This window comes from Cydia splendana, chromosome Z (genome assembly GCF_910591565.1).
Source record: "Cydia splendana chromosome Z, ilCydSple1.2, whole genome shotgun sequence".
NCBI lineage: Eukaryota > Metazoa > Arthropoda > Insecta > Lepidoptera > Tortricidae > Cydia > Cydia splendana.
In genome coordinates, this window is record NC_085987.1 from 5,784,089 (window position 1) to 5,809,438 (window position 25,350).

A 25,350-nucleotide genomic window follows, 5' to 3' on the forward strand; every position below is an offset into this window, starting at 1 on the left:
TTAGGATTTACGGACCGCATCCCTTACTTATAATAACACTCAGAAAACAGCACTATATGTGCCTCATTTTTTTAGCATTTTAAAAATGGTAAACAATCTTGGCGTGTCTCTTTATTAAAAAACTTGCTTACTTACTTACTGCCGTGGCGCAGCGACCTGAAGTGGATCTTGGCCTCTGACACTAAAAAACGCTAAAAAACGCTTTTTAAAATTATCGTACCTGACTATTATTTATGAAAGTAAAATAATTGATCATATAATGCTATATAATTGTTATATATTTGCTGTGACATATTTTTCAAAAGCGTTTTTCAATAAAAAGACGCGTCTAGATTATTTACCTTTTTTTTAATGCTAAAAAAACGAGGCACGTATACATAATATGTCCACGACCTTCACGTGTGGTTACACCAGTACCTATTAACTCGACGGTGACGTAAGGGGACCGCAGAGGTTCGGAAATGAGTTTTGCGCAAACAAAAGGCCATCGATTTCCTGTGCTTCAAAGTTCAAACCAAGATGAATGGACCCAAGTTTCGCCACCGTGTATATATGAAAAGTTGTAAATGATTGTTGTTTGTATGAAATTACGCCTTTTCTAGACAGTAGTACTTTCCTTCTTCATGTGCACAAATGTGGGTCGGTACGCACGTATAAATGCTTTGTTATGTGCCTACAAGCATAACAAGCTTAATATTACATAGGAAAACTTATATTATACTGAGTGTAGAAATGAGGTTTTTAGTTAAAGAAATGTCACTTTTGACACTGACAGATCAGTACCTTACCTATTGTTCGCAAGAAAATGGAATAGAACCTCCGCAGAGACTGGCAGCTTATAATTTTACCTATAAAAAAGTTAGCGTATGTCTTTTGTTTTTTTGCTTGTCAAATTTTATACTCATTTTTCCACAATAGAAGATTAAACATCTTATTTTATAAACTGGAGTTTTAACTAATATAAACCCGTTAGACCCGTGAACATGGTCCACACGAACCGGGTGTAAATAAAGAAACCAGAATTTATTGAAGGACCGAAGGGAAACTAACCCTATAAATACCTAAACCTATAAATTACCAATTTGTCACTGAGGATGTTATGACTGCCGAGGCTGTGATGAAGAAATTCACCGGGACATCGGAATCCGCCAGTGTTGAGTGTGTTAGGATTTATTATTAGGACCAGCACTCGTTATTAAGGTAGTGTAAATAGGTAGGATTTATAGTGTACTCCAGGTTAGTGAATATTTTATTATAAAGTGTACCTATTTGGTAGTTATATGAGTCAGATTCATTTGTAATTTAGTTCGTTGTAATTATTTAAAATGTGATATTGTCAACGCAACTTCTGACCGTTAATTTGCTGTTATTCGTGCACTCCTAATCTATTCACTTGAGACTATTGTCATTTATATTTAATTTCGTACGTATTGTGGACTAATTTTATCTGTATTATTTATAACAGCAATTATTTTACTAGGGATTATTTTTTATTAATTGCATTTTAAATTGTTTACATTCAAGGTGTACGTACACCAGCTTCCCAGAAATGGTTGACGAAAAGGATTTAGTTCGCAAAAGAGGCAGTTATAAAGGTCAACTCACCTTATTTACTACATACCTAGGCAAAGTGAAGGAGTCGTCATTAACTCAAGCTGAAGCTAGTCAATTGCAGTTGCGTATAGGTAAGATTGAGGCATTGTATGCACTTTATGATGATGTACAGACACAGTTAGAGTGCAACAGTGAAAGTTTAGATGCACATATGACAGAGCGAGATGAGTTCCAAAATAGCTACTCTGTACTCTCGCGGGCCCAGGATATGCTCAACAATTTTAATAAAAAACGTGACGAGTTTGAGTCATGTAGTAATCGTGGGTCGCGAAGTGGTGCGAATCGTAAACTGGTTAAGCTGCCAACTATTCAGTTACCGAAATTTCAGCGTTCATACGAGAATTGGCTAGGCTTCAGAGATACTTTCACAAGTCTGATCCATTCTAACGATGATATCGATAACATTAATAAATTCCATTATTTAAGAGCATCGTTGGAAGGATCTGCGGTGTTGATTATTAATTCTATTGAGTTTTCTGGTAGCAATTATGAGGTGGCGTGGACACTCTTGTGTGAGCGGTACGATAACAAGAGATTGTTATTACAAAACCATGTATCTGCTTTATTTAACATCGAGCCGATCATCAAGGAGTCGTCAGTGCATTTAAAACGTATTATTGACCACGTAAACAAAAATCTGAGATGCTTAGAATCCCTAGGTGAGCCTGTCAAACATTGGGACCAAGGACCGGAAAACCCCTCTTTACGCTTAATCCTATCAATTCGGTAACCCAATCGATTCGGTTACCTTATCATTCGGTAACCCTATCATACTGTTACCTGATTGTAATGGTAACCTTATTGAAACGGTAACCCTAACCTTTAACCGAGTTAATCTCAAAACCCCATCGCGATAGGGTTTTTGTTAAGGGTTTTTAACAGGTTTTCATTCAGTTATGGTAACCTTTATTATCAGTTGCTTACTGGTTTGCTACATTAAAGTAGTTTTAGTGATGTGCCGTCAGAACTAAAAAAAATACTAAAAAAATTGTTTATTTTATTTACTTTATTTATATTTTGTTGATTTTATTGACTTTATTTATTAAATTTATTTAATTTAATTTATTTATTTAATTTATTGAATTTATTGAATTTTTTTTTTTGAATTTATTTAATTTATTCAATTTATTTAATTTATTTAATTTATTTAATTTATTTAATTTATTTAATTTATTAAATTTATTGAATTTATTGAATTTATTGAATTTATTGAATTTATTGAATTTATTTAATTTATTTAATTTATTGAATTTATTGAATTTATTGAATTTATTTAATTTATTTAATTTATTTAATTTATTTAATTTATTTAATTTATTTAATTTATTTAATTTATTTAATTTATTTAATTTATTTAATTTATTTATATTTTAATTTATTTTATTTAATTTATTTAATTTATTTAATTTATTTAATTTTTTTAATTTATTTAATTTATTTAATTTATTTAATTTACTTAATTTACTTAATTTACTTAATTTATTTAATTTATTTAATTTATTTAATTTATTTAATTTATTTAATTTATTTAATTTATTTAATTTATTTAATTTATTTAATTTATTTAATTTATTTAATTTATTTAATTTATTTAATTTATTTAATTTATTTAATTTATTTAATTTATTTAATTTATTTAATTTATTTAATTTATTTAATTTATTTAATTTATTTAATTTATTTAATTTATTTAATTTATTTAATTTATTTAATTTATTTAATTTATTTAATTTATTTTATTTATTTAATTTATTTAATTTATTTAATTTATTTAATTTATTTAATTTATTTAATTTATTTAATTTATTTAATTTATTTAATTTATTTAATTTATTTAATTTATTTAATTTATTTAATTTATTTAATTTATTTAAATTATTTAATTTATTTAATTTATTTAATTAATTTAATTTATTTAATTTATTTAATTTATTTAATTTATTTAATTTATTTAATTTATTTAATTTATTTAATTTATTTAATTTATTTAATTTATTTAATTTATTTAATTTATTTAATTTATTTAATTTATTTAATTTATTTAATTTATTTAATTTATTTAATTTATTTAATTTATTAAACTTATTTAATTTATTTATTTTAATTATTTTAGTTATAATATAATAATATTTATAAGAAGGCGTAGGGATGTAAGAAGGCGTAGGGATGTGACGACCCCATCGCCCGCTGGTTTTACCAGTGCAATCAGTCAACGCAGGGCAGCTTGTGGCGAGCTGTTGGGGATTAGCGACCTCACGTACCCGAGTGCTCCTGGAGAGTTCTGTTACCCGCAAGGAGGGTGGGTGGGACAGGATTCTCTGCCTCTGGCTTACCTTAGCCGGCCGGCCAGAGTGGAGTCGTTAGAGCTATAAGCTCCAGGGGTGGAAGTGAAATATGCATAAGACGCGAGTTGGCACAGTGGCTGTTAACAGCCACTGGGTAGAAAGCGGCGCACACCTCTCGACACCCCTGAGCCGCTCACACCGGTGTTGCCCTTGAGCCATCCTAGATGTCGCTTTTTGTGGGGGCCCATCTTGTGAGGGCGAGTCACCGTCTGCCGGAAATAAAATTGCATACCGTTTTATTAGGCAGGCGTCCGGTTTTTTACCCCATAGCTCAGTTCTTAGTCCATCGCTTTCACCCAATAACCTAGTTCATTTTAGATTCCATCAACTCTCAATAGTCCTTACACCCTAGCGGGTGCTGCCTCTGCGTGCGTCCCATGACACGGGCAAGGGCAGCCTCCGCTCGGTGTACCCCTTACATTTCATTAAAGTGTCAAAAGGGCCTCTACGTGTTGGCTTCGGCTCCGCGCACGCCTCCCAAAGGTCCGGAACACCATTGTTCCGTGATGGGAAAGACATACAATTTATAATAAGAACACACCACACAGGTAGGTATAAAGATAAACAAAGGAAAGGCAAAAAAACTTGGTTGTGCTGGAGGCTTCATAGACCGCCCATGCCAACCTCGGTTATTCAATAATAAGTTGAATTTAAGTGTGCGTAAAGATTATAATCGTTTGAACTGGTCAAAAACCTCATAATGAGGTAACTGAATAGACTGGGTTTTTATTTCGGTTACCGGTAACAGAGGTTAACTCGATCTGATACGGTTACCGAATCAAAGTGTTACCTTATTAAGCGGTTACCGTTATGGTAGGGGTTTTTATAAATACCTCTAAAATAACCCTATGAAAAACCCCGGTTAAGGTAACCGGTTCCTGTCCCTGATTGGGACACGCTCCTTATTCACATTATTAGCAACAAATTAGACGCTACGACATTTCGTGAGTGGGAGGAACATAAAGGAAGCTTTGATAAGACTGTGCCTATTTCATTTGATAATTTTATCACTTTTATGCGTAATCGTGCAGACTTGATTGAAACCTTAGAGTTATCGAGCGCATCAGGAGCCGGTCAATCTAGTCAGCCGGCTAAAATCGCATCTAAACATAGGGTTTTGCTTTCTACTCAACCCACTGAACACTGTGTCACTTCTCAGTCTCAGTTATGTCCGAAATGTAATGGTGAGCATAGCTTAAATAACTGCTCTCAGTTTCTCGCGTTAAGCAATATCGAGCGGCTTAACTTGCTGCCGAATTATAAAGTTTGTTTTAATTGCTTCCGACGAGATCACTATGCAAACCATTGCAAGGAGGCAGGTTGTGGAATATGCAAGCGCAAGCATAATTCACTCGTTCATGTCACAGAGCATACGCAAACAACGGAATCAAGTTCGTGCGAGCGGCCTGCGTCGCCGGCATCAACGGCGTCGGCGCCGGCTGCCGCCTCCGTTCCTGCATTATCGGCTCGCATGCGAGTCACAACTCCACATTCGAATGCATCTGAACCAGACGTCGGACTACTAACAACTGCATTGATTAAAGTATATGGGCATGACAATCGCGAGATCATAGCCAGAGCAGTTTTAGATAATGGTAGTGCGTCTTGTTTTGTGACTGAGAAGATGTGTCGGCAGTTAAATTTACATACTAATCGTGTAAATAAATCGGTTACAGGCATAAACAAATTAAAGTCTCACGTAGGTAAAATGTGCCAGGTGCCAATTAAATCGTTGGATGACACCTACTCGACTTATTTAAATTGTTCTGTTTTGCCATCAATATCTGACGAAATGCCTTATCAAAAGATGGAGATATCACGAATGAATATTCCGTCTAGCTGACCCTAACTTTTATAAGCCATCCGAGGTTGATATCTTGATTGGGGCTGACCATTTTTGGAACTTGTTAGGGTCGCATAAAATTGAATTAAGCGATGGACAGACGATACTATTTGAGACTAAATTAGGGTATATAGTCGCAGGCCCAACAAACAGCGGTCAAGTATCGGCTCCTTCGCGAATTAATTGTTATTTTACGAATGTCACCTCTTGCGCTAGTAATAGATTGCTTGACGATGAGACTCGAACCCAACTCACGCGGTTCCAGCAGCCTGCCAAGCCCTGTACCAAACAATCTCATCATTCCTCGAACAGGAAATTAGTTAGAAAGCATTTCACTACTAGGATTTTCACTAGGCAAGAAGACTAAATATTCTCTTAAATGTAAATTTAAAGTTAAAGAAAAACCCTAGTGTTCTGAGATTTTACTTATTACAATAGCAACTAATTAGCACAGCTATTATTACTTACGTTTTTAAATATGTAAACTCATTAGTGTACCTACTTTGGCTCTTAGTAGACTAAGACTTAAAAAAGTGCTATATAGGCATTTTTCGTATGTTTTCGTACTATGTATATAGGTACTATCTACTGCTAGCAGGTGACTTAACCAGTATTATTTAGTATTTACTTGCTAGCATTAATTACTCATTATTTAAGTTATATACTGTACATCATTTATGGATGGATGCAGTGAGTCTTAAACTTATTTATCAAAGCGCAGCTGTGATTCGCAAGCTAATGCTGCAGCAATGATGACATTATTATTTTCTAATGTTAGTTCTGCGTGTCCTCCTTTACATTGGAGTTTCATGGGAAGCTGGGGTAAAGTCAACCACATTTTATTTAAGGAGTGCTGGGTATTGTAACATAATGTTTATCGTCGATGACCTCAACACTGGTTTGGTTGCCACTTCCCACTGATTTGAATTTCGTCCCACCCAGAAGAATTGCTGCCATTTATTTCAAGAATGCTGCAAGGCTGCTGCTACCACTCCATCGGTGACCGCCCTCTTTCGTCAGTGTCGGTTCATGACCTCGAGGAGTACGCTACATTGGCCAGTCTATTAGCGTTGAACAATTGTGACAGCAGTCAAATCAAGCAGGAAGCATTGGAATCTTCCACCAGAGCCTGAGTGATACACACTCAAGCGTTGCAACTTGACGACGTTATGCTCTTAGAAGAGAAGATACCTCTTCAGTAACTCGGCGATCTGCTGTTATGATGTACTTGCATCCTGGGTTGAGCAGTTTGGGTTGAAAGGCAAGCTTTCAACGCCCGGGGGCATGTTCGCAAGAAAATGGAATAGAACCTCCGCAGAGACTGGCAGCATATAATTTTACCTATAAAAAAGTTAGCGTATGTCTTTTGTTTTTTTTGCTTGTCAAATTTTATACTCATTTTTCCACAATAGAAGATTAAACATCTTATTTTATAAACTGGAGTTTTAACTAATATAAACCCGTTAGACCCGTGAACACCTATCAGGAAACCGATCGAATAACTATAACTCGTATTGGCCTGTTTGAACTAAATTACAAGTACATCTTATAAAAAGAATTGAAAAATTATTAAATTAATTAAACATCAGACATTAAATAACCTTAAAAATAATAACGTAAACTATCTATAAATCAACTTAAAATAAAGGGCCTATAAAAGTCACTTCAATGTCGTGATAAGTGAAATCAACAAATTTCTTGGTATTTATTCAAAATAATTAAATCGAGCTTAAATATTCCTAAGGTCTGATTATACCTACAATTTCTAATTACACTTAGGTAGTAGTCGGATTAACTTTTATCTGTATTTTTATTAATGCTAAGTTTCAATTAAACCTTTTATTTCGCAAATGAATATAGCAAAACTTTATTCACCTATTCTGTGAGTATTTTAGGAGACCATTCTTGCATTCCACGAAAACTCCATAAAAGTCTGTAAACATTCTGAAATTTTTATTTTATTTAAAAAGTGTGATTTCGCTTTTTGCAATATCCTATTTCTATACAACCGCGTAGCAAAAAATGGATTGAAATAAATTGTCAAAGCACAGGAAAATTCGACGGTCGGCATTTCGAAACCCGTTTTTTTCTTATTCTCTATTGTGTCACAACCATGTTTTTTCGACTTTATGTTTTTTTAACCTGTGCTGAGAAAATTTATAAATCAATCCGCGAGCCGTCGCTTGGCAGGCAGAGATGAAAGCCTGGAGCATTTCAACAGCGTGTCGCTTACGTCGCGCTAGTTCAATACTAATAATAATGCTAGGAAGCCGAATATTTATGACTCTTTAAAATTTTGAGCCAAGCCTTTATGGCTTTATCAGTCTGATAATTGGCTCCCTAGCATTTTTATAAGTATTCAAGGAGTAGCGATATGTAAGCGACTCTGGTAAATTGCTCTTACACCTCACGGTTAACGCAGTTTTCCCGTGTCACTCGTGCTGCTTAGCATAATAACCGTATGTGCATTTGATAATTCATTCAAGTGTGTACTTGTTCTTAAGCAATAAAGTATGTAGTTGAAGAAGTTGCCAAATACACATACGGTCCTTATGCGGAACACGTCACTATGTCACACTGTGAATTGACACGGGTAAAACCTCGAATCGTGTTACAGATATAGTGCATAATTGATTCCTTCGTATTTTCACGGAAACTTACGAACGTGTCTTGCTATTTCAGTCAGTCTCGGTACATAAAGTAATTGACTGAACTAGCATGACAAATACGAACGTTTCCGAGAAAATACATACGATGGAAAACAATTATGCACTACACCCTGTAGTGCATGGCGGTATGAAAATATCAATGTCAAAAAAACATGTTTGTACAAACTTTTTATCAATTATTGCAATAACTTGTATAATAATATAATAATGCTGGTTTCGTCTGAATCCGACCGGTTCTTTTAATATAGGTTCCCTTTTTACCGCTACAGAACTTTACCCCTTTTATTGCAAATTTAAAAAAAATCGTGAAATTAAACCTCGCTTGTCTCTAATAAACAAATAAAAAACTATGAATAAATACAAAAGGAGGGTAGTATAAGTCAATACGGATAAGTGCGGCTGGCCTTCACTTTGGGATCTTCACATTGATTAGTTTTATTGCGAGTTCAATTTTACTACTTGCGTTTAGTGGCAAATGTACGAACTCACACTAAGCACTAATCAATGCGTAAAATAAAATGTAAAACCCAGCCACAGTTAACCCGCAGCCACATTATCCGTATTGACATTGACCTTTTAGCGAGATACGTTGCCAAGAAAAGGGTTACATTTTATGTCGTATCTCTCTTTACGAAGGTTGCATTGTACCGAAATTGATGTTTTCCACCCTTTATTATACGCAATTTACATAACAGGATGATTGAACAACAAAACTGTTTTGTTTTTCCACGGTACTTATGTACAAACAGCAACACTCCTAACTGTACTTCGGTGGACCTTATTACAAATGGCATAAGGTCCACCGATGTAAAGTTAACAGTGTGGGCGATGGTATACGGTAATTCTTCAAAGAGGCAGAACAGACGTGTTTACCAGCAATCAGATTTGGGTGTGAAATCCTCTTAGATGTCGCAGTATGTTTAGGAAATTCGGCTAACACTGTGAAAAGGTTTTTCTTGTGTATCTACGTTGACTTATATTGAATATGGCGTGAGCGAAATTATCCCAAACAAGCGAGAGTTTCAGGTTGATATCGGTCTAATAAATAACAAATAACAAAATTCATTAATAAATAACAAAATTCATTTTTTCTCAAACATGCAAAAATAGCGCAAAAATAATAAAATTTTCGTTCCCCTTATGAACCCCACGCACTGAATAACCTATCACATTAGGATATGAAACAATCATCATCAATTTTTATTATTATTTCATTGCATGTTTAAGAAAAGCACTATACATATCTCGGCGTGAAAAGGGGTTGTCGGCCTCATAACTATCCGGCCTGACTACGTTCGGCATTCTATATGCATTGGGCCGGCAACCCCTTACTTCCCAGCCTCTGTAGTAATGTACTATCACAGTCGTTGTAGCAGAGACGTGGTATTAATATTTGGTGCAGATATTTTTGGGATAGTTTTGATTGGGGTGTCCAGTATAGTGGACGTTATCGATTTAAGGGTTAATCATAGTCATAAGGTAAGGTGGGGTAAGACTAACATAGTTTACTTTGCTCGGGGCAAGAAAAACAATATGAGGATTCCATACAAGTCTTAGTCTTACCCCACCTTCCATTATGTGATATAAGTGTGGAAAGTAAGCAATTTCCATAAAACTAGAGAACAAATTAAACTGTTTTATTAAATATTGTTTTTTTACTTATTGCACTTATAGGTAGTTGCGTTAACACACGACATTAATAAGGCAAAATACGGAATGTCTCCGGTCTCTGAAGAAAAAGGTTCCCTTATATCTTTGTGTTCCTAAGATGTATTTAAGAACTGGAGCAACCGAGATTTTTGATGCAGGTTGCATCTATTGTGACATTACTGCGGCGGCCTTGATGCCGCTGAATCTGTCAATTTCCTTAATAAAATGAGTGACGGGTCTCTATTGTTTCCCAAAAAGTTTTAAGTCATAATGTATCGTGTTTGCCCGCATTTTCGTTAGTCATAATTTATTTGGTTCAGAAACGCGTCACTTTTCAGCATTGCCATAAAACAAACCTAACCTAACCTAATCTATGTATAGGATATCCTTACGAAAATCCTGAAAAGTTTCCATCGTATTTTCACGGAAACGTCCGAACGTGTCTTGCTATTTTGCTCAGTCTCGGTACAAATAGTGAAGGTTGAATGAAGTAGCATGACAAATACGAACGTTTCCGAGAAAATACGATGGAAAACCATTACTTATGCACTACATCTGTTTCAAGGTTCAACACCGCCGCTGTAATGTCTGTAATGCATCTGTGGTGTAGTTGACATCTGAATGTCACCTTAAGTTATCATATTGTTATAATGTTTTTTGTCACGACGGTAACATTAAATGACATCGTTAATTCCGTAATCAAAGCGAGACGCAATGCTCTAGTCTTTCTTCTCTTTCGGTAATACACTTTGATCGTAGAACCTGGTTTGCTTTATACGTTTTAGAGTAGGTAACATTAGAACTAACCTGGCTGTTCCTTCGAAGTCTCTTCCTGCTGTTTTTTCCTTCCTCTGATCCTAGAAAAATACGAAACATTTTAATATTAAACATACTAATAAAGAGTAGTCCGAAAATACGTTAATGTTTAATTTTTAGAAAAAAAAATCTTCCTTAGACGTCTTTTATAAAAATTCCATTAAAATTAAAACTACAATCATTTACTTAACCAATTTAAAATATATTACCTTCAAAAAATTATATAATTATATTTAGTTTTGATACACAAAAGCTAATATTTGTCACAATTTTTAACAATATGCCGTAGTAAAAAATAATTGTCAAAGTATTTTTAGGACACCCTAACACCCTAACAATACGCAAACACCTGGTATTTCAAAAAATATATCTACTCAATTTTCTGTTCTGCTGAAAAATAAAACTCATAAAGATAAATTTGTTTTTTAAAAAACAAAGTTGGACGATTTTTTTCCGGAGCGCAAGTACTTATTTATTATCTGCTCTGTACTTCATTTTATTAAATTCCATGCTCACAAAAAAGTTAAATATAACCTTCAACTTTTGCAGAACTGACTCTTGAAATAAGACATAATACTCATTTTTCATTCATTACTACTACATTTAAGTATGTGAAATCACGTGTTCATTTTCCAGAACAAGAGATGTAGAGTTAGACCAAGATAAGTTTGCAACGATTTTAATAGCACACAAGCAGTGCAAGTGTTAGTCATAATTTCATAGAAGTATGATGTTTAAAATAACACTTGCACTGCGTGTGCTATCAAAATCATTGCAGACTTATCTTGGTCTAACTCTAACAAAGCAAAGGTGCTATTACTTATACCTAGACGGGTGCTGATTTTTTTACGTTTCTAATTAATAACTTAAAACATCAATTAATTAAAGTGGGTTTTTTTTTTTTTTACAAAAACGTCAACAAAACGTGGGTCAGAATGATATAAGCGACAAATTTACATTGATGATAAAAACGCTTACGTTAAAGTACGTTTTGTACGGAAAAGAACTTACTGTCGTAAGCGTTAAGTGTCAAATTTGTAAACATTAGTACCAACACTGTTAAAACTTTAAGTACCAAACTTAACTTTATGTACCAAAGGAGTCCCTTTGGTACATTTTAATAGGTATTACTGTACAGAAAAACCAAAGTAATAAATGAAACAAATTTGATTTGATCGGGAGTTCAAATAAAATTAATTGATGGTAACAACCCGTGTAAGTTATCATAAAACAAATTTATTTTTAATAAGTAAGTATACGTCTTTAAATACTATTTTCCTTGAAATAAATTCAACTTATTAAATAACTGTGTATTATAGATCTATATAATACTCTTCGTCTTTGCACTTTCGTTCTTTGCAATATAGTGCACGGGGACATTTAGGTCGCTACTGGTACTGATTGGTTATGGGCTTTATCAAAAAAATCCTGTGGTTGTCACTGTGTTCAGACAGGTTTAGCATTTACAATTAGTCGATGTAAGCCCTTATTGGTCGTGTATATTCATAAATTACGTCATTTACTTTTGACGATTTTTGACCCCCCTCCCCCCTAAAATCATCCAATAATCATGCTTCGAATGACCCTTTTTCCTCCTACGTCATGCTACCATCATCCGATGTCCAGACCCACCCCCCTAATTTGAAATGACGTAATTTATGAATAGCCCCTATGTCGGAAATAGGGAAATGGGCCGAACACACAAGTGCCGTTTTGCCTTGTTTAAAACTGTATCACCCCTATCTCTTGCTATAATAGCAGTCCACTCTGCACGTCGCATAGGTTTTCTTGGAAATCTTGAATTTATACATAATATTATATCTTACGAATTCCATATAGAAATAAAAAAGTATTGACCTCACATCGACTCATTAGATTTTTGTTCCTTCACATCCCTTCTTTGGTACTAACAAAATAATTTATTCAAAACCACGAAATTACCACCAGATTACATAAATTATGTAATGCTATCCAAAGAACTAACCGAAAGAAATACATTCCATGCTTTTTCCTTGTTTTATCATTGTTATTTTTGCATATTTTTACGACCATTTTACGACATTGTTGACAACTTCACAATACATTTGAGCGGTCCATACAATACTAAACGAAAAAGTAACGCGTGATCGGCCCCTATTTCACCAAGTACGACAGGTACGACAATTTCAAAAAATGACAGACCTGTGTTTCACCACACCGACATTTGTCAGTGACATATGTCGAGTGACAATTGACAAGTGACAGGTGACAATTTCGTATATTGTTTTGTATAGAATTTCATATAAACATGACAGGTATTTTGGTACAATTGTCCATCTTAAATTTAATGACAATTATTTTGTGAAACAAGGGTAATTTTTACTAGTCGATATATTTGTCAATTCTTGACAAGAGATCGTTAATTGCTTTCAATGTGCCGTGTTGTCATCACTAACATGATATTGATTGAGATCCCAACCCCATCTAATGCAGCGTATACCTACATTATTTGTTGACAGGGCGTGAAAGCATTATTTTTTTGTTACTTTTAAGTTATTTTTTCTGCAAATGCAAAGTGCAGTGACGTCAAAGTAGAAATCTATTCGTACCTAATTCATATATTCCCTTGTATAAGAATATCACCTCTGTTGCTTTCGCGGATATTCATTTTCTAACCAAAACCCTAACTTTACCGTTAGTGCCCAACTTCGCCCAAGTAAATTATTAAAAAAAAACAATACTTACCTAATTTCGCTACCGGTCCCCAACTTAATCAAAACTATACTGAGACTTATTCCAAATCCAAATCCTAAATGTTGAAGTACTAAACGCCTTCATAGGCAACAATTACTATTTATAGTGTTATTATGATTTCATGCTTGTTAAGAAGAATTTAAAAGCGATTTTTATTTGTACCCTAAAGGCGAATTTAGGGCACAAAGTTTTGCCAACGTTTGCCAATAACAGGGTTTGCTAACAACGAAAACACTACAATTGTCGCCTAAGCCTGACACAGCTCCGATTTCATGTCAAGAATTACCGCCAAATTGACAAACATGTCGACTTATAAAAACTACTCTTGTTTCACCAAATCATTGTCATTAAATGAAAGATTGACAATAGTAACTAAATGCCTGTCAAGTTTATAAGCACTTCTATACAAAAACAGTTTACGAGATTGTCACTTGTCACCTGTCACTTGACAATTGTCACTTTCGAGTCACTGACAAATGTCGGCTTGGTGAAATAGGGGCCTGTTTTAACGTTACTTTTGCGGGGCCATTTTTTGCGGCTGATTGGGTATCCAGTTCTTATCAATGTTTTCAAAATATAATTAGAAAAAGTTTGACATTATATTTGACCCTTATAATAACAGACGTAGCCTAAGGCAGAAAATACATTATTATCCCGATCTCATTGATATTCAGTTGAATAATAAGTGCCAGCCCAATTCTATCCTATCTCGAGAATTGACATTTATTTCAATACCAGTGTTATTTCCGTTCCAAAAGAAACACTTCATTTTATTCAATCTTTTTGAGGTCACGCAATTTTTAACGCGAAAAATATATCAGGAGATATTTATTTTTGAATCAAAATATTTTTTATCAATATTTTCCCTTTGTGTTTTTCACTGAATTTTGGAGACGGGATATGTATTTTGGGTGTTTATTATACTTAGGTTATTAGTGTGCTTGAGAAACTAAAACGGTGAAAACTAGAGATACTAATCCTAAAAATACGTGTGATACCTCATTAGATTCGTCATGATGCCTAGAAAAATGTATTCGAAGCGTGTATTAGCACACAAAAAATATCAAAAGTTAATAAACAAAAAAGGGGGAAAACAGTAGATCTTTTTTATTTCCCCAATATCTCAAAAAGTATTAATATTTAAGAAACCAAAATTAATTATAATAATAATATATATATATATGTGACGACCCCATCGCCCGCTGGTTTTACCAGTGCAATCAGTCAACGCAGGGCAGCTTGTGGCGAGCTGTTGGGGATTAGCGACCTCACGTACCCGAGTGCTCCTGGAGAGTTCTGTTACCCGCAAGGCGGGTGGGTGGGACAGGATTCTCTGCCTCTGGCTTGCCTTAGCCGGCCGGCCAGAGTGGAGTCGTTAGAGCTAAGTATAAGCTCCAGGGGTGGAAGTGAAATATGCATAAGACGCGAGTTGGCACAGTGGCTGTTAACAGCCACTGGGTAGAAAGCGGCGCACACCTCTCGACACCCCTGAGCCGCTCACACCGGTGTTGCCCTTGAGCCATCCTAGATGTCGCTTTTTGTGGGGGCCCATCTTGTGAGGGCGAGTCACCGTCTGCCGGAAATAAAATTGCATACCGTTTTATTAGGCAGGCGTCCGGTTTTTTACCCCATAGCTCAGTTCTTAGTCCATCGCTTTCACCCAATAACCTAGTTCATTTTAGATTCCATCAACTCTCAATAGTCCTTACACCCTGGCGGGTGCTGCCTCTGCGTGCGTCCCATGACACGGGCAAGGGCAGCCTCCGCTCGGTGTACCCCTTACATTTCATTAAAGTGTCAAAAGGGCCTCTACGTGTTGGCTTCGGCTCCGCGCACGCCTCCCAAAGGTCCGGAACACCATTGTTCCGTGATGGGAAAGACATATAATATATATTCTTTATTGTGCACTACATAATGGAAAAGAATACAGAAAAAGAACAGTTATTACATTAGGTAACAACAGGCGGTCTTATCGCTCAAAAGCGATCTCTTCCAGACAACTTTTATAATTTTAAAGGTATTAAATATTCATTGAACTTTTTTTAATTATGGTGTATTTAAACCTGTCAACAAATGTACTAGCGTAAAACGAGCTCAACAGAAATCGCGGGGTGAATAGAGAAATTTTGAACATTTTCTTTCAAGTTGTTAATTTTAAAAACGTACATCTCTGAAATTTCATTTTTTGGAATGCGTATATAGTAGACTATTTATTCTCTACATTGATACCAAAAGAACTTAATCAAACTGCCTAAAACTTAGATTTTTTTGACTCTACAGTTACGTCTCGCCGAGGTAAGAAATGAAGCCTGTCGAACTTTCTTCTAGCGGTAAATGTTTTGACATTAACTAAGTAAAAGTTAGCTAACCTGGTAATATAGTATCTGTAGTACCTAAATAATAAATAATATCACAAATTTTCTCTATAATGAAGCATTTTTTTTTTCAAAAAACTAATAACAGGCAATTTTACGTGATAAAGGGGTCAGTGGACACGCATCAAGGAAGGAAGGACGTGGAATGGGTCAGGGGTGAGTAGTTACGCCATAGGGGGTGATAAAGACACGCCTTGGGGGTTAAAAGACACGAAAAAATAATTTTGACTCAAATAGCTGTTTAACATATATATATATCATTTGTCAATAGAGTATCTACATAATAATGACCAAATGCGATGCCTATGACAACTAAAACTTAATATTTCTATTCACCCCTTTCTTGTGTCTATCGACTCCGTTTTAAGAATATAAAGAAACAGGTGGTTTTCTTTGATTTTCTCTGAATTGGGTAGGTAAAAATTTATTTCACAAATGCAAAATTGAAGAACTAACCAAGACTCAAAAAATGATATCAAAATTTTTACTTTTATCATTTGGATTATTGGCCAAAATTTCCTTGAAGGTCCTTGAAGTTGAAAATCGTGTATTTTCACCCCGTTTTACGGTACTTGCAGAAATTTACCTTAAAGTTATTTTTTCAACAATTTAGGCAATTTTTAAATGACAAAATTTTCTCGAACTACCTTCTTTATTGAAAACGATAAAAAATGTATGAATAACTATCGAAAAATTTTGCCGCTTTCTAGACCCCTTCTCATATACATGCTTAATAAGATAAAATTACAAAAGTTTCAATAAAGTTAATACTTTGCTTAAAATAAGTTTTAGAATAACATAGAAAATTGACAAAAAACGAAAAAAATTGTAAAATATAAAACAGTATTATAACCAAACTATTAATTTTTTCAGAACTTTTATAACGTGATCTTATTAAGCATGTATATGAGAAGGGCTCCAGAAAGTGACAAAATTTTACGATAGTTATTGATACATTTTTTATCGTTTCCAATAAAGAAGGTAGTTCGAGAAAATTTTGTTAATTATAAATTGCCTAATTTGTAGAAAAAATTACTTTAAGATAAATTTCTGCATATAGTACATTTGTTGACATGTTTTAAATACACCATAATTTTTTTTTTTTTTTTTCAATGTATATTTAATACTTTTAAAATTATATTTAATGTTACGTACTCGATTTTTCACGCCGCGAGCGTTTTCAGAAAATGAGGCACGGAGTGTTAAATAAAAAGTATAAATAATGGAGATACGGCTCTGCAAGTATGAAATGTTTTATTGGTAATATCCTCCTCTTTTAGAATATTAATTTTGGCTTCTTAAATATTAATACTTTTTGAGATATTGGAGAAATAAAAAATATCTACTTTCTTCCCCCTTTTTTCGTTCATAACTTTTGATATTTTTTGTGTGCTAATACACGCTTCGAATACATTTTTCTAGGCATCATGACGAATCTAATGAGGTATCACACGTATTTTTAGGATTAGTATCTCTATTTTTCACCGTTTTCAGTTTCTCGAGTACACTATATTATTATCAATGTCGCGCTACAATACTGTTGCAGCAATGCTGATGTAGTGTTAATCTGCATGGTACAGTCGCCATCAGATATATCGGAGCGGCCAAGGTGCTCACAAATATCTCAACACGCCTCTATTGTCAAGGCGTTAAAGTACGTGTTCAGATATTTTTGAGCACCTCGATATATCTGATGGCGACTGTACCTGAAGAGATAGACATGCATACATACACTCGAAAAACTACCTTCTTACGGCAGTCGGCTAAAAATATTGTCAACATAAGCATTGTACTTCAAAAGTAATGAAGCGTTGACCTCCAGACGAAATAGGTAGTTGATTTCACTTGAGTGGTCACTCAAGTATCCTAAAGTATTTATCGAGGTAGAAAATTGTCGCCCGGATCCTAAAGAGAAAGAGGCCACCCCCTCTACCAAAAGGACGAGTATTAATAGGATAGCTTAATAATAGCCACAGACATGTAACTTAACAGATCCCGATTATTGTTATTTGTATACCTTATGACGACCGGTCTGGTCTAGTGGATAGTGACCCTGTCTGCTAAGCCGATGGTCCTGGGTTCGAATCCCAGTAAGGGCATTTATTTGTGTGATGAACACTAATATTTGTTCCTGAGTCATGGTTGTTTTCTATGTATATAAGTATGTATTTATCTATACAAGTATGTATATCGTCGCCTAGTACCCATAGTACAAGCTTTGCTTAGTTTGGGGCTAGGTTTGATCTGTGTAAGATGTCCTCAATATTTATTTATTTATTTATTTATTTATTTATACCACCAAGTGGGCGTTGGTGTTACTATAGTATTTTTCAAACTCGATGGGTTGAGTGACAGGTGTCATGTCCATATAATTTATAACCTAAATACGCCAAATCTCGCAAAATTGTACTGAGATGAAATCTGTCAGCCTACCCATCGAGTTTGAAAAATACTACATATATGGTATTTAATAGCACATCTTTCATTTGTTTTTCATTGGAAACACGTGTTATGTTATATTTATCGTCGAATAAAAAAAACACAAGTTTTGCTTAGTTTGGGGCTAGGTTGATCTGTGTAAAATGTCCCCAGATATTTATGTATACCCGTAAGTGCAAAAAAACCTCTGTAATCAAGATATTAAAGTGAATTTTCACATATTTTTGAGCACCTGGGCCGTTCCGATATATCTGATTTTAACTAAGGTAGCCCTGTAGCGAGTTACTGTGTTATCACTGTGCTACACATTATAAAACAAAGTCGCCGCCGCGTCTGTGTGTTTGTATGTTTGTTCGCGATAAACTCAAAAACTACGGAACGGATTTTCATGCGGTTTTCACCTATCAATAGAGTGATTCTTGAGGAAGGTTTACGTGTATAATTTGTTAACCCTTGCGAAGCCGGGGCGGGTAGCTAGTATTAAATAATTAATTCGACCATGTCGTTGTTGAGTCTAGAAGCTAATCCGCAAATATCATCTCTGTGTAGACTATGCGATTAATTTAGCCTTGTGTTTGAGTAATACTTTTATTCCATAGTTAGAATCCTCCAGAGGGATAACCAACAAACAACTTGATAACAGTATTTTATATGAACTTGAAGTATGATTTCATCAACAACATAACAAATTCTCCAGAGCAATTCACTTTGGGTGATTACAGTTTCAATTGTAGCTGCCGGCTGACCGGTCCGGGTAGGAGGATCGCATTCTACACCTGATTCTGGCACAATGCTGCTACGAGTATACCCGATAAATTGAATTAAAATTTAATTTACACCAATGCTATTTTACACGCGAGCTAGGCCGTCGTCTCTGGCATAAGGGGGAGGGCCCCCGCTCCGCGTCGTTCCTGGTGCAAAGACTCTCCTTGGTAATCCAGCGTGGAAATGCTTCGCACCGGGAACGGCGGGGAAATTTTTAGTTTTGAGTTGTATTGTTATTTGACTTTGAAAATAAAATAACTCTGAAATGATTACTTAAGATGTATGTAGTCTGCCGTGGTTATTATAGCCAAAAATACAACATTTCGCCTAAAGTAAGGCCATGGTCCAGTAGTCCTTCAACTCCTTGAAATGTCCCGCGTATCCACTGACATATTATAATTTGCATTATTAACGCTCAAGCGGGCGCCCCGTATCCGAAAGCCGTAATTATAGTAGGCGCCGAAGTATTTAGGCTAGCACAGATATAATTAATTAATAAAAATAATCCTTGCGTTTAGAATAATTTGTCTTAAAGGGCTTCTGCGCTGTTGGATTTGGCCCCACGCTCGCCCTCAAAGGTCCGCGACCCCATGGTCCCGAGATATGAAAAGACAGACAAATAATATTAATATACTGTGGGCTGTATAAAAGAAAATCGAAACATAAAAATCACTTAATATTTTTTGGTATGTGGTACCTAACTTTAAATATGAGCAATATTATGCTTGACTGCAGCGATTAATACTTTTTTTATTTTTAAAACACACAAAAAAAATTAAAAGACATGATATCCACGCTCCCAGGCACGCGCTCCCTTTTCGCCCACACTTAAGGGGCCCACTGATTAACAGTCCGCCGGGTGGTATCGGCCTGTCAGTTGTTCGGAACTGTCAAAATTTTGTTCTAACTGACAGGCCGATACCGTCCGGCGGACTGTTAATCAGTGGGCCCCTTTACGCTCGGTGAGAGTGTACCTACCGGGAACGCAGTTTATCCAAAGTAGAATATTTATAAATATAATATGTTTTATGTTATCTATTGTTAAAACTTCAAAGATTCTCTAGGGTATCAGCGCTGTGGCTTCTACTTTAAGATTTCCAATACATATTCAAAATGTAGAATAGTTTACCTACTGCCGCCGAGGACGCGACAAAACACCCAATAAGTAGTTATGTTAACAAGTTTAATTATTTCGAACTCTGGATTGGAATTGACAGGGAAAATTGACCCAAAAGTTTAATTTCCCCAACTCAATAGTCTTTATTGCATTCCTACCCTTGTTTTCATCAATGGATGCCTTTCTTAAATGACACGCCAAACGGTCCGACCGGACGGACAACTTCTATTTGTCAACGTACTTAGAACTAATTTGATTTAGGTACAGTATTATTTACTACAGGGGGCTTCAAATACACAGGTAATTAATACTACAGGTAGGTACCATTACATATTTTCCAAATCATCATCTTCCTCGTATTCTTTACCGGCTTTTTACCACGGCCCACGGGAGCCTGAGGTCCGCTCGGCAACTAATCCCATGAATTGGCTTAGGGAATAGTTTTTAGAAAGCGACTGCCACCGCTCCTTCCAACCCATAGGGGAAACTAGGCCTTAAATATTACATATTTTGTTAAATAACAACACGTTGTTTATTACTTTTATTAATGTCAGAAATCATAGTTAGGGACTTGTAACTATATACGTACAAGCACATTTTTCACACTACATCTTTCTGGCGTTGTCCCGGCTTTTTGCCATGGCGTATTTTACATGTTTTGTATAAAGTAATAATATAGATACAACTGTGTGCAATATACCGGGTGTGGTCTGTAACAGGAGCAATAAATTAAACAGTAGGCTGTACTCCTCAAACTGACCAACATTTGTTCAGCAACTTATAAAAATATAACTTGGAGTCCGACTCGCACTTGTCCGGTTTTTTTTTTACTGAAACCCTGTGGTGTGCAGCCTTAAACTGAACATGGCCCGACATCCCCTTGGCTGGTTTTTATTTGTTATTATTAGTTTTTTTAAGAGCGAAATGTTTGTGCTTTTTTTGATATTATCGGTGTTTGTATCCACAATAAAACGCCCATACTCATACGAAAGATTTAATGTCGCGTCACGATCGGAGCGTGTAGCGCGCCCTTAAATGATCAATACTCATGTTCATGTAGGTACCTACGTCGTGCTCTGCGTGTGTAATAGACCCTAGGGTGCAATCTGTGAAAGCGAGGGAATAGAGTACAATCTACGAAGTAAACGTTGGGGATAGATCGCAAACGATCTAATAGATATTTATATGACATTGATTTGCTGTTTGAATTTTTAAGGAGGATTTTTTCCATGGCAAAGAAGGAAAGGACTTGGGCTGATCAATTACTTCGACAGATATTTTCTATCAGTTCAAATATTCAGTTGTTTGCATTTAAGTATGTGCCTTTATGTGTACCTGCCTAAAGCTATAAAACTTCAAAAACTTCAAATTTCAACATTTATTCAGCAAATGACAAGGGCACTTTTACATGTCAACATTGAATTTACATATAAGCAAAAATAATAATAATACATCAACAATTATGAAATACAACTAACTGCAACTACCAATTCAAACTAACGTAACTATACGAGCAGATATAGCTAAACTAGTGAGGTTTACCACACTATCTGAACGAAACCTTAATTTTTACATAAATATATTCTGTGATGGATCCTCTACGCCTCTACGGCGTACAATCCCTTAGCCCGCTGACGGTCGGAAAAAATCTAGAATAATACGGGTCAACAACTCTCTTAATAAAATAAATAAGAAAAAAGATAAAAAACTGGGAAAAGTTATAAACGTAACCTTACGTGGTGTGATTTCAAAATCAACTGCTCTAAAAATAGATAAGTATACGATTATACTGAACTGAGTGAATTATCGACGCGTGAATCCATGTTGCATAACAAAGTAGGTAATATTCGTATATGTAACCTACCTACACTTCGATATTTGACACATTGCAATTAATTAACACATACATTACGTGTTCCTTTGAGACATTAAATTAATACGCCATTAACAGCAAATTCCTGATCACTTACGAATTACGAATCACTTTAGATATTAATGATGATATAATAATCATATTAACCTCAAGTTGACCTATTTCCCCGAATCATACCTACTAGATGTAACACGGCCTAGTTTCCCCTTTTGAATTGAACAGTCAAATGACAGTCGTTTTCCAAATTTAGTTATAAAAAAAAAAGCCTGACAACAGTTTATTTATCCCTGAGATAGTGTCGCTGCAAACAGCTTACGTATGGCAATAATGTGCGTACGTCATGTATAGTCGGGGTAGTGGGCATTGGCTTCATGTTGATACTCGTATAATGTCAAAACATTGCTTACAGAGAATTCGGTTCTTTCAATTTACCTATTCGTCAAAATCTGATTCTAAATATTCAATATTTATATATTCTTCGTTTTCTGACTCTGACGAAGTCTGATTTTCATCAGATGTTGTGTCGCTTTCAGGACCACCAACCTCGATTATAAAACGTTCAGTCTCCAATTCGATTATAGGATTTTTATCGTCGATCTACATAAACCTTAAATGAAATATTAAAGTTTAAACCAAACAACTAACTAGTTCAATAAAACCGCACTATAAAATGTCAATACCGGTCATGTCAACAACCAACTTTAAAACATTGTTGAGCATTGTTTATTGGAATGCTATGTAATCCTTCGTCTTTTTTAAGCTGTAAGTATTTGATTGCATTCACTACAATTTTTTTCGCATCTTTGGTAATTTTTTTTGGCATTTTTGTAATAAAACCGTTTATATTTGAATATATTCGTATAATATTCGTAGATATTTTCCGTTTGTTTACATCGGTGACATTCGATGACATCCAACGTTCGTTGTCAAAGAGTACTTGTTGCCAGTAAAAGAAATTAGTACTATTGAAAATCCGCAAAATGGCGAGGGTCAAATAAACTGTTGTCAGGCTTTACCTATAACTGAATATGTTGAAAAGGAGACGCAGGAGAAGAGGAGGGACGCATTTTAACCAGATTGGTGGGAAAGTACAAACGATATGATTGAGTGGAGGAAAGGAAAAATTGAATATGTGTTAAATTTGTATGTTAATATTACTTGTAATAAAAAAGTGTAGTGTAGAGTTTGTGCGGAAAGAGAAGAGCTGTAGAAATGTTTGGATCCCCTTACATTCTACGACTCTTCTCTTTCCGCACAAACTCTCATCATCATCATCATCATTCAGCCTATATACGTCCCACTGCTGGGCACAGGCCTCCTCTCACTCGCAAGAGGGCTTGGGCTATAGTCCCCACGCTGGCCCAATGCGGACTGGGGACTTCACATACACCTTTGAATTTCTTCGCGGATGTATGCAGGTTTCCTCACGATGTTTTCCTTCACCGAAAAGCAAATGGTAAATATCAAATGATATTTCGTACATAAGTTCCGAAAAACTCATTGGTACGAGCCAGGATTTGAACCCGCGACCTCCGGATTGAAAGTCGGATGTCATATCCACTCGGCCACCACCGCTTCCACAATCTCTACCTGTAAATAAAATGTCACTCGTATATTACAATAAATAAAATAAATAAATATTAGGGGACATCTTACACAGATCAAACCTAGCCCCAAACTAAGCAAAGCTTGTACTATGGGTACTAGGCGACGATATACATACTTGTATAGATAAATACATACTTATATACATAGAATACAACCATGACTCAGGAACAAATATTAGTGTTCATCACACAAATAAATGCCCTTACTGGGATTCGAACCCAGGACCATCGGCTTAGCAGACAGGGTCACTATCCACTAGACCAGACCGGTCGTCAAAATAATACCTACTAATTAATATAATAATACCAACAATGCTACTGATAATACCTACTAATTACGACTAGGCACGAGTATATACAATATTATTTATGTACATATAAAGAGAGTGATCTACATATAAAGCAACATATAAGAAGGTGACTTAATGGGGCTACTTGCACTGTCCCACTAACCTGGGGTTAACCGGTTAAACCTGGAGTTACCATGGTTACCAATACAATTTGACACTGGGTTAGCGGTTTTACCGCATAACCCCGGGTAAGTGGGATGGTGCAAGTGGCGCTTAATTTTAACGTCACGTAAAGAGCTAGAGACGCGGAAAACTCCTAAAATAAATACGGGTCTATTTTTTGCCCTTTCCCTTTACGGAATTTGTTTCTCGCCCTCAATTTTCTTAAATAAATAGGGTAAATGCGTTTGTAAGTACTCAAATAAATAGAGTAGGTAAGTTAGTTTGTATACAAAATTCAGATGGACCTGGCGGTGTAAATGGTTAGGTTATATCTTATTCAAAAGGTTAATTTTCTTCTTCCTATTAGGGCCCATATATTTTTGTTTTAGTAGAATTAGTACATTTTCGGGTAGTTATAACATTTATCTGTCACTGGACGACCTAACTTTAACCTACATTATTTGATCATGTAATGTTTTCATCTACCCTCAACTGGCTTAAGGAGCCATTTGAGGGTCGATTATGTTCACTTTTATTTAAATACCTAAAGATACAGAGTTATAAATCCGGAGTGATTACTGCGTAAGCCTTTTGATTTGGAAAACCTTGGGGTGTCTTCGGGCGCGGTAATAGAAGACGGAATGAAAGTGATAAATCTAATTTGTCTGTGTTTTATTGAATTCAGAAATAGAAGCGGAGTAGTCTATTTTAGGTTTGTTGCGTCAGCAGATTTAAAAAGTAGGCAGTAGAGGCTTAAGTTTGAGCGACTCAGTGCAATGGTTGGTGTTAAGTCTAGTACCTAAGTACTTGCTCACGATATAACTTTGGGACCAAAATATTTTATCAAATATTTCACCAAAATCACCAATACGAGTATGTGCTGTTTTAATGTAGTGACACTAGGCACAGTCAGCCAAGGAAGTGGTCTACCACTTTTCGACTCTAACATCTGATTGATAGACTCGAAAAGTGGTAGACCACTTTCTTGGCTGACCGTACTATAATTACTATTATACAGATTATAAAATGAAAAATTTTGCTTATCATTGCCC

General features: G+C 35.3%; 1 protein-coding gene across 1 annotated transcript in view; it reads right to left on the reverse strand.

Annotated features, from left to right (window-relative positions):
* Window positions 1-25,350, reverse strand: part of LOC134805027 (arrestin, lateral eye-like) — a 101,624-nt gene that overhangs the window by 3,612 nt on the left and 72,662 nt on the right. Inside the window, exons 6-8 of the mRNA XM_063778319.1 lie at window positions 10,929-10,978; window positions 5,334-5,461; window positions 140-191 (exon numbers count right to left, since the gene is read on the reverse strand). Coding sequence (XP_063634389.1) covers window positions 140-191; window positions 5,334-5,461; window positions 10,929-10,978 — 230 coding nt within the window. The remainder of the gene's footprint in view (window positions 1-139; window positions 192-5,333; window positions 5,462-10,928; window positions 10,979-25,350) is intronic.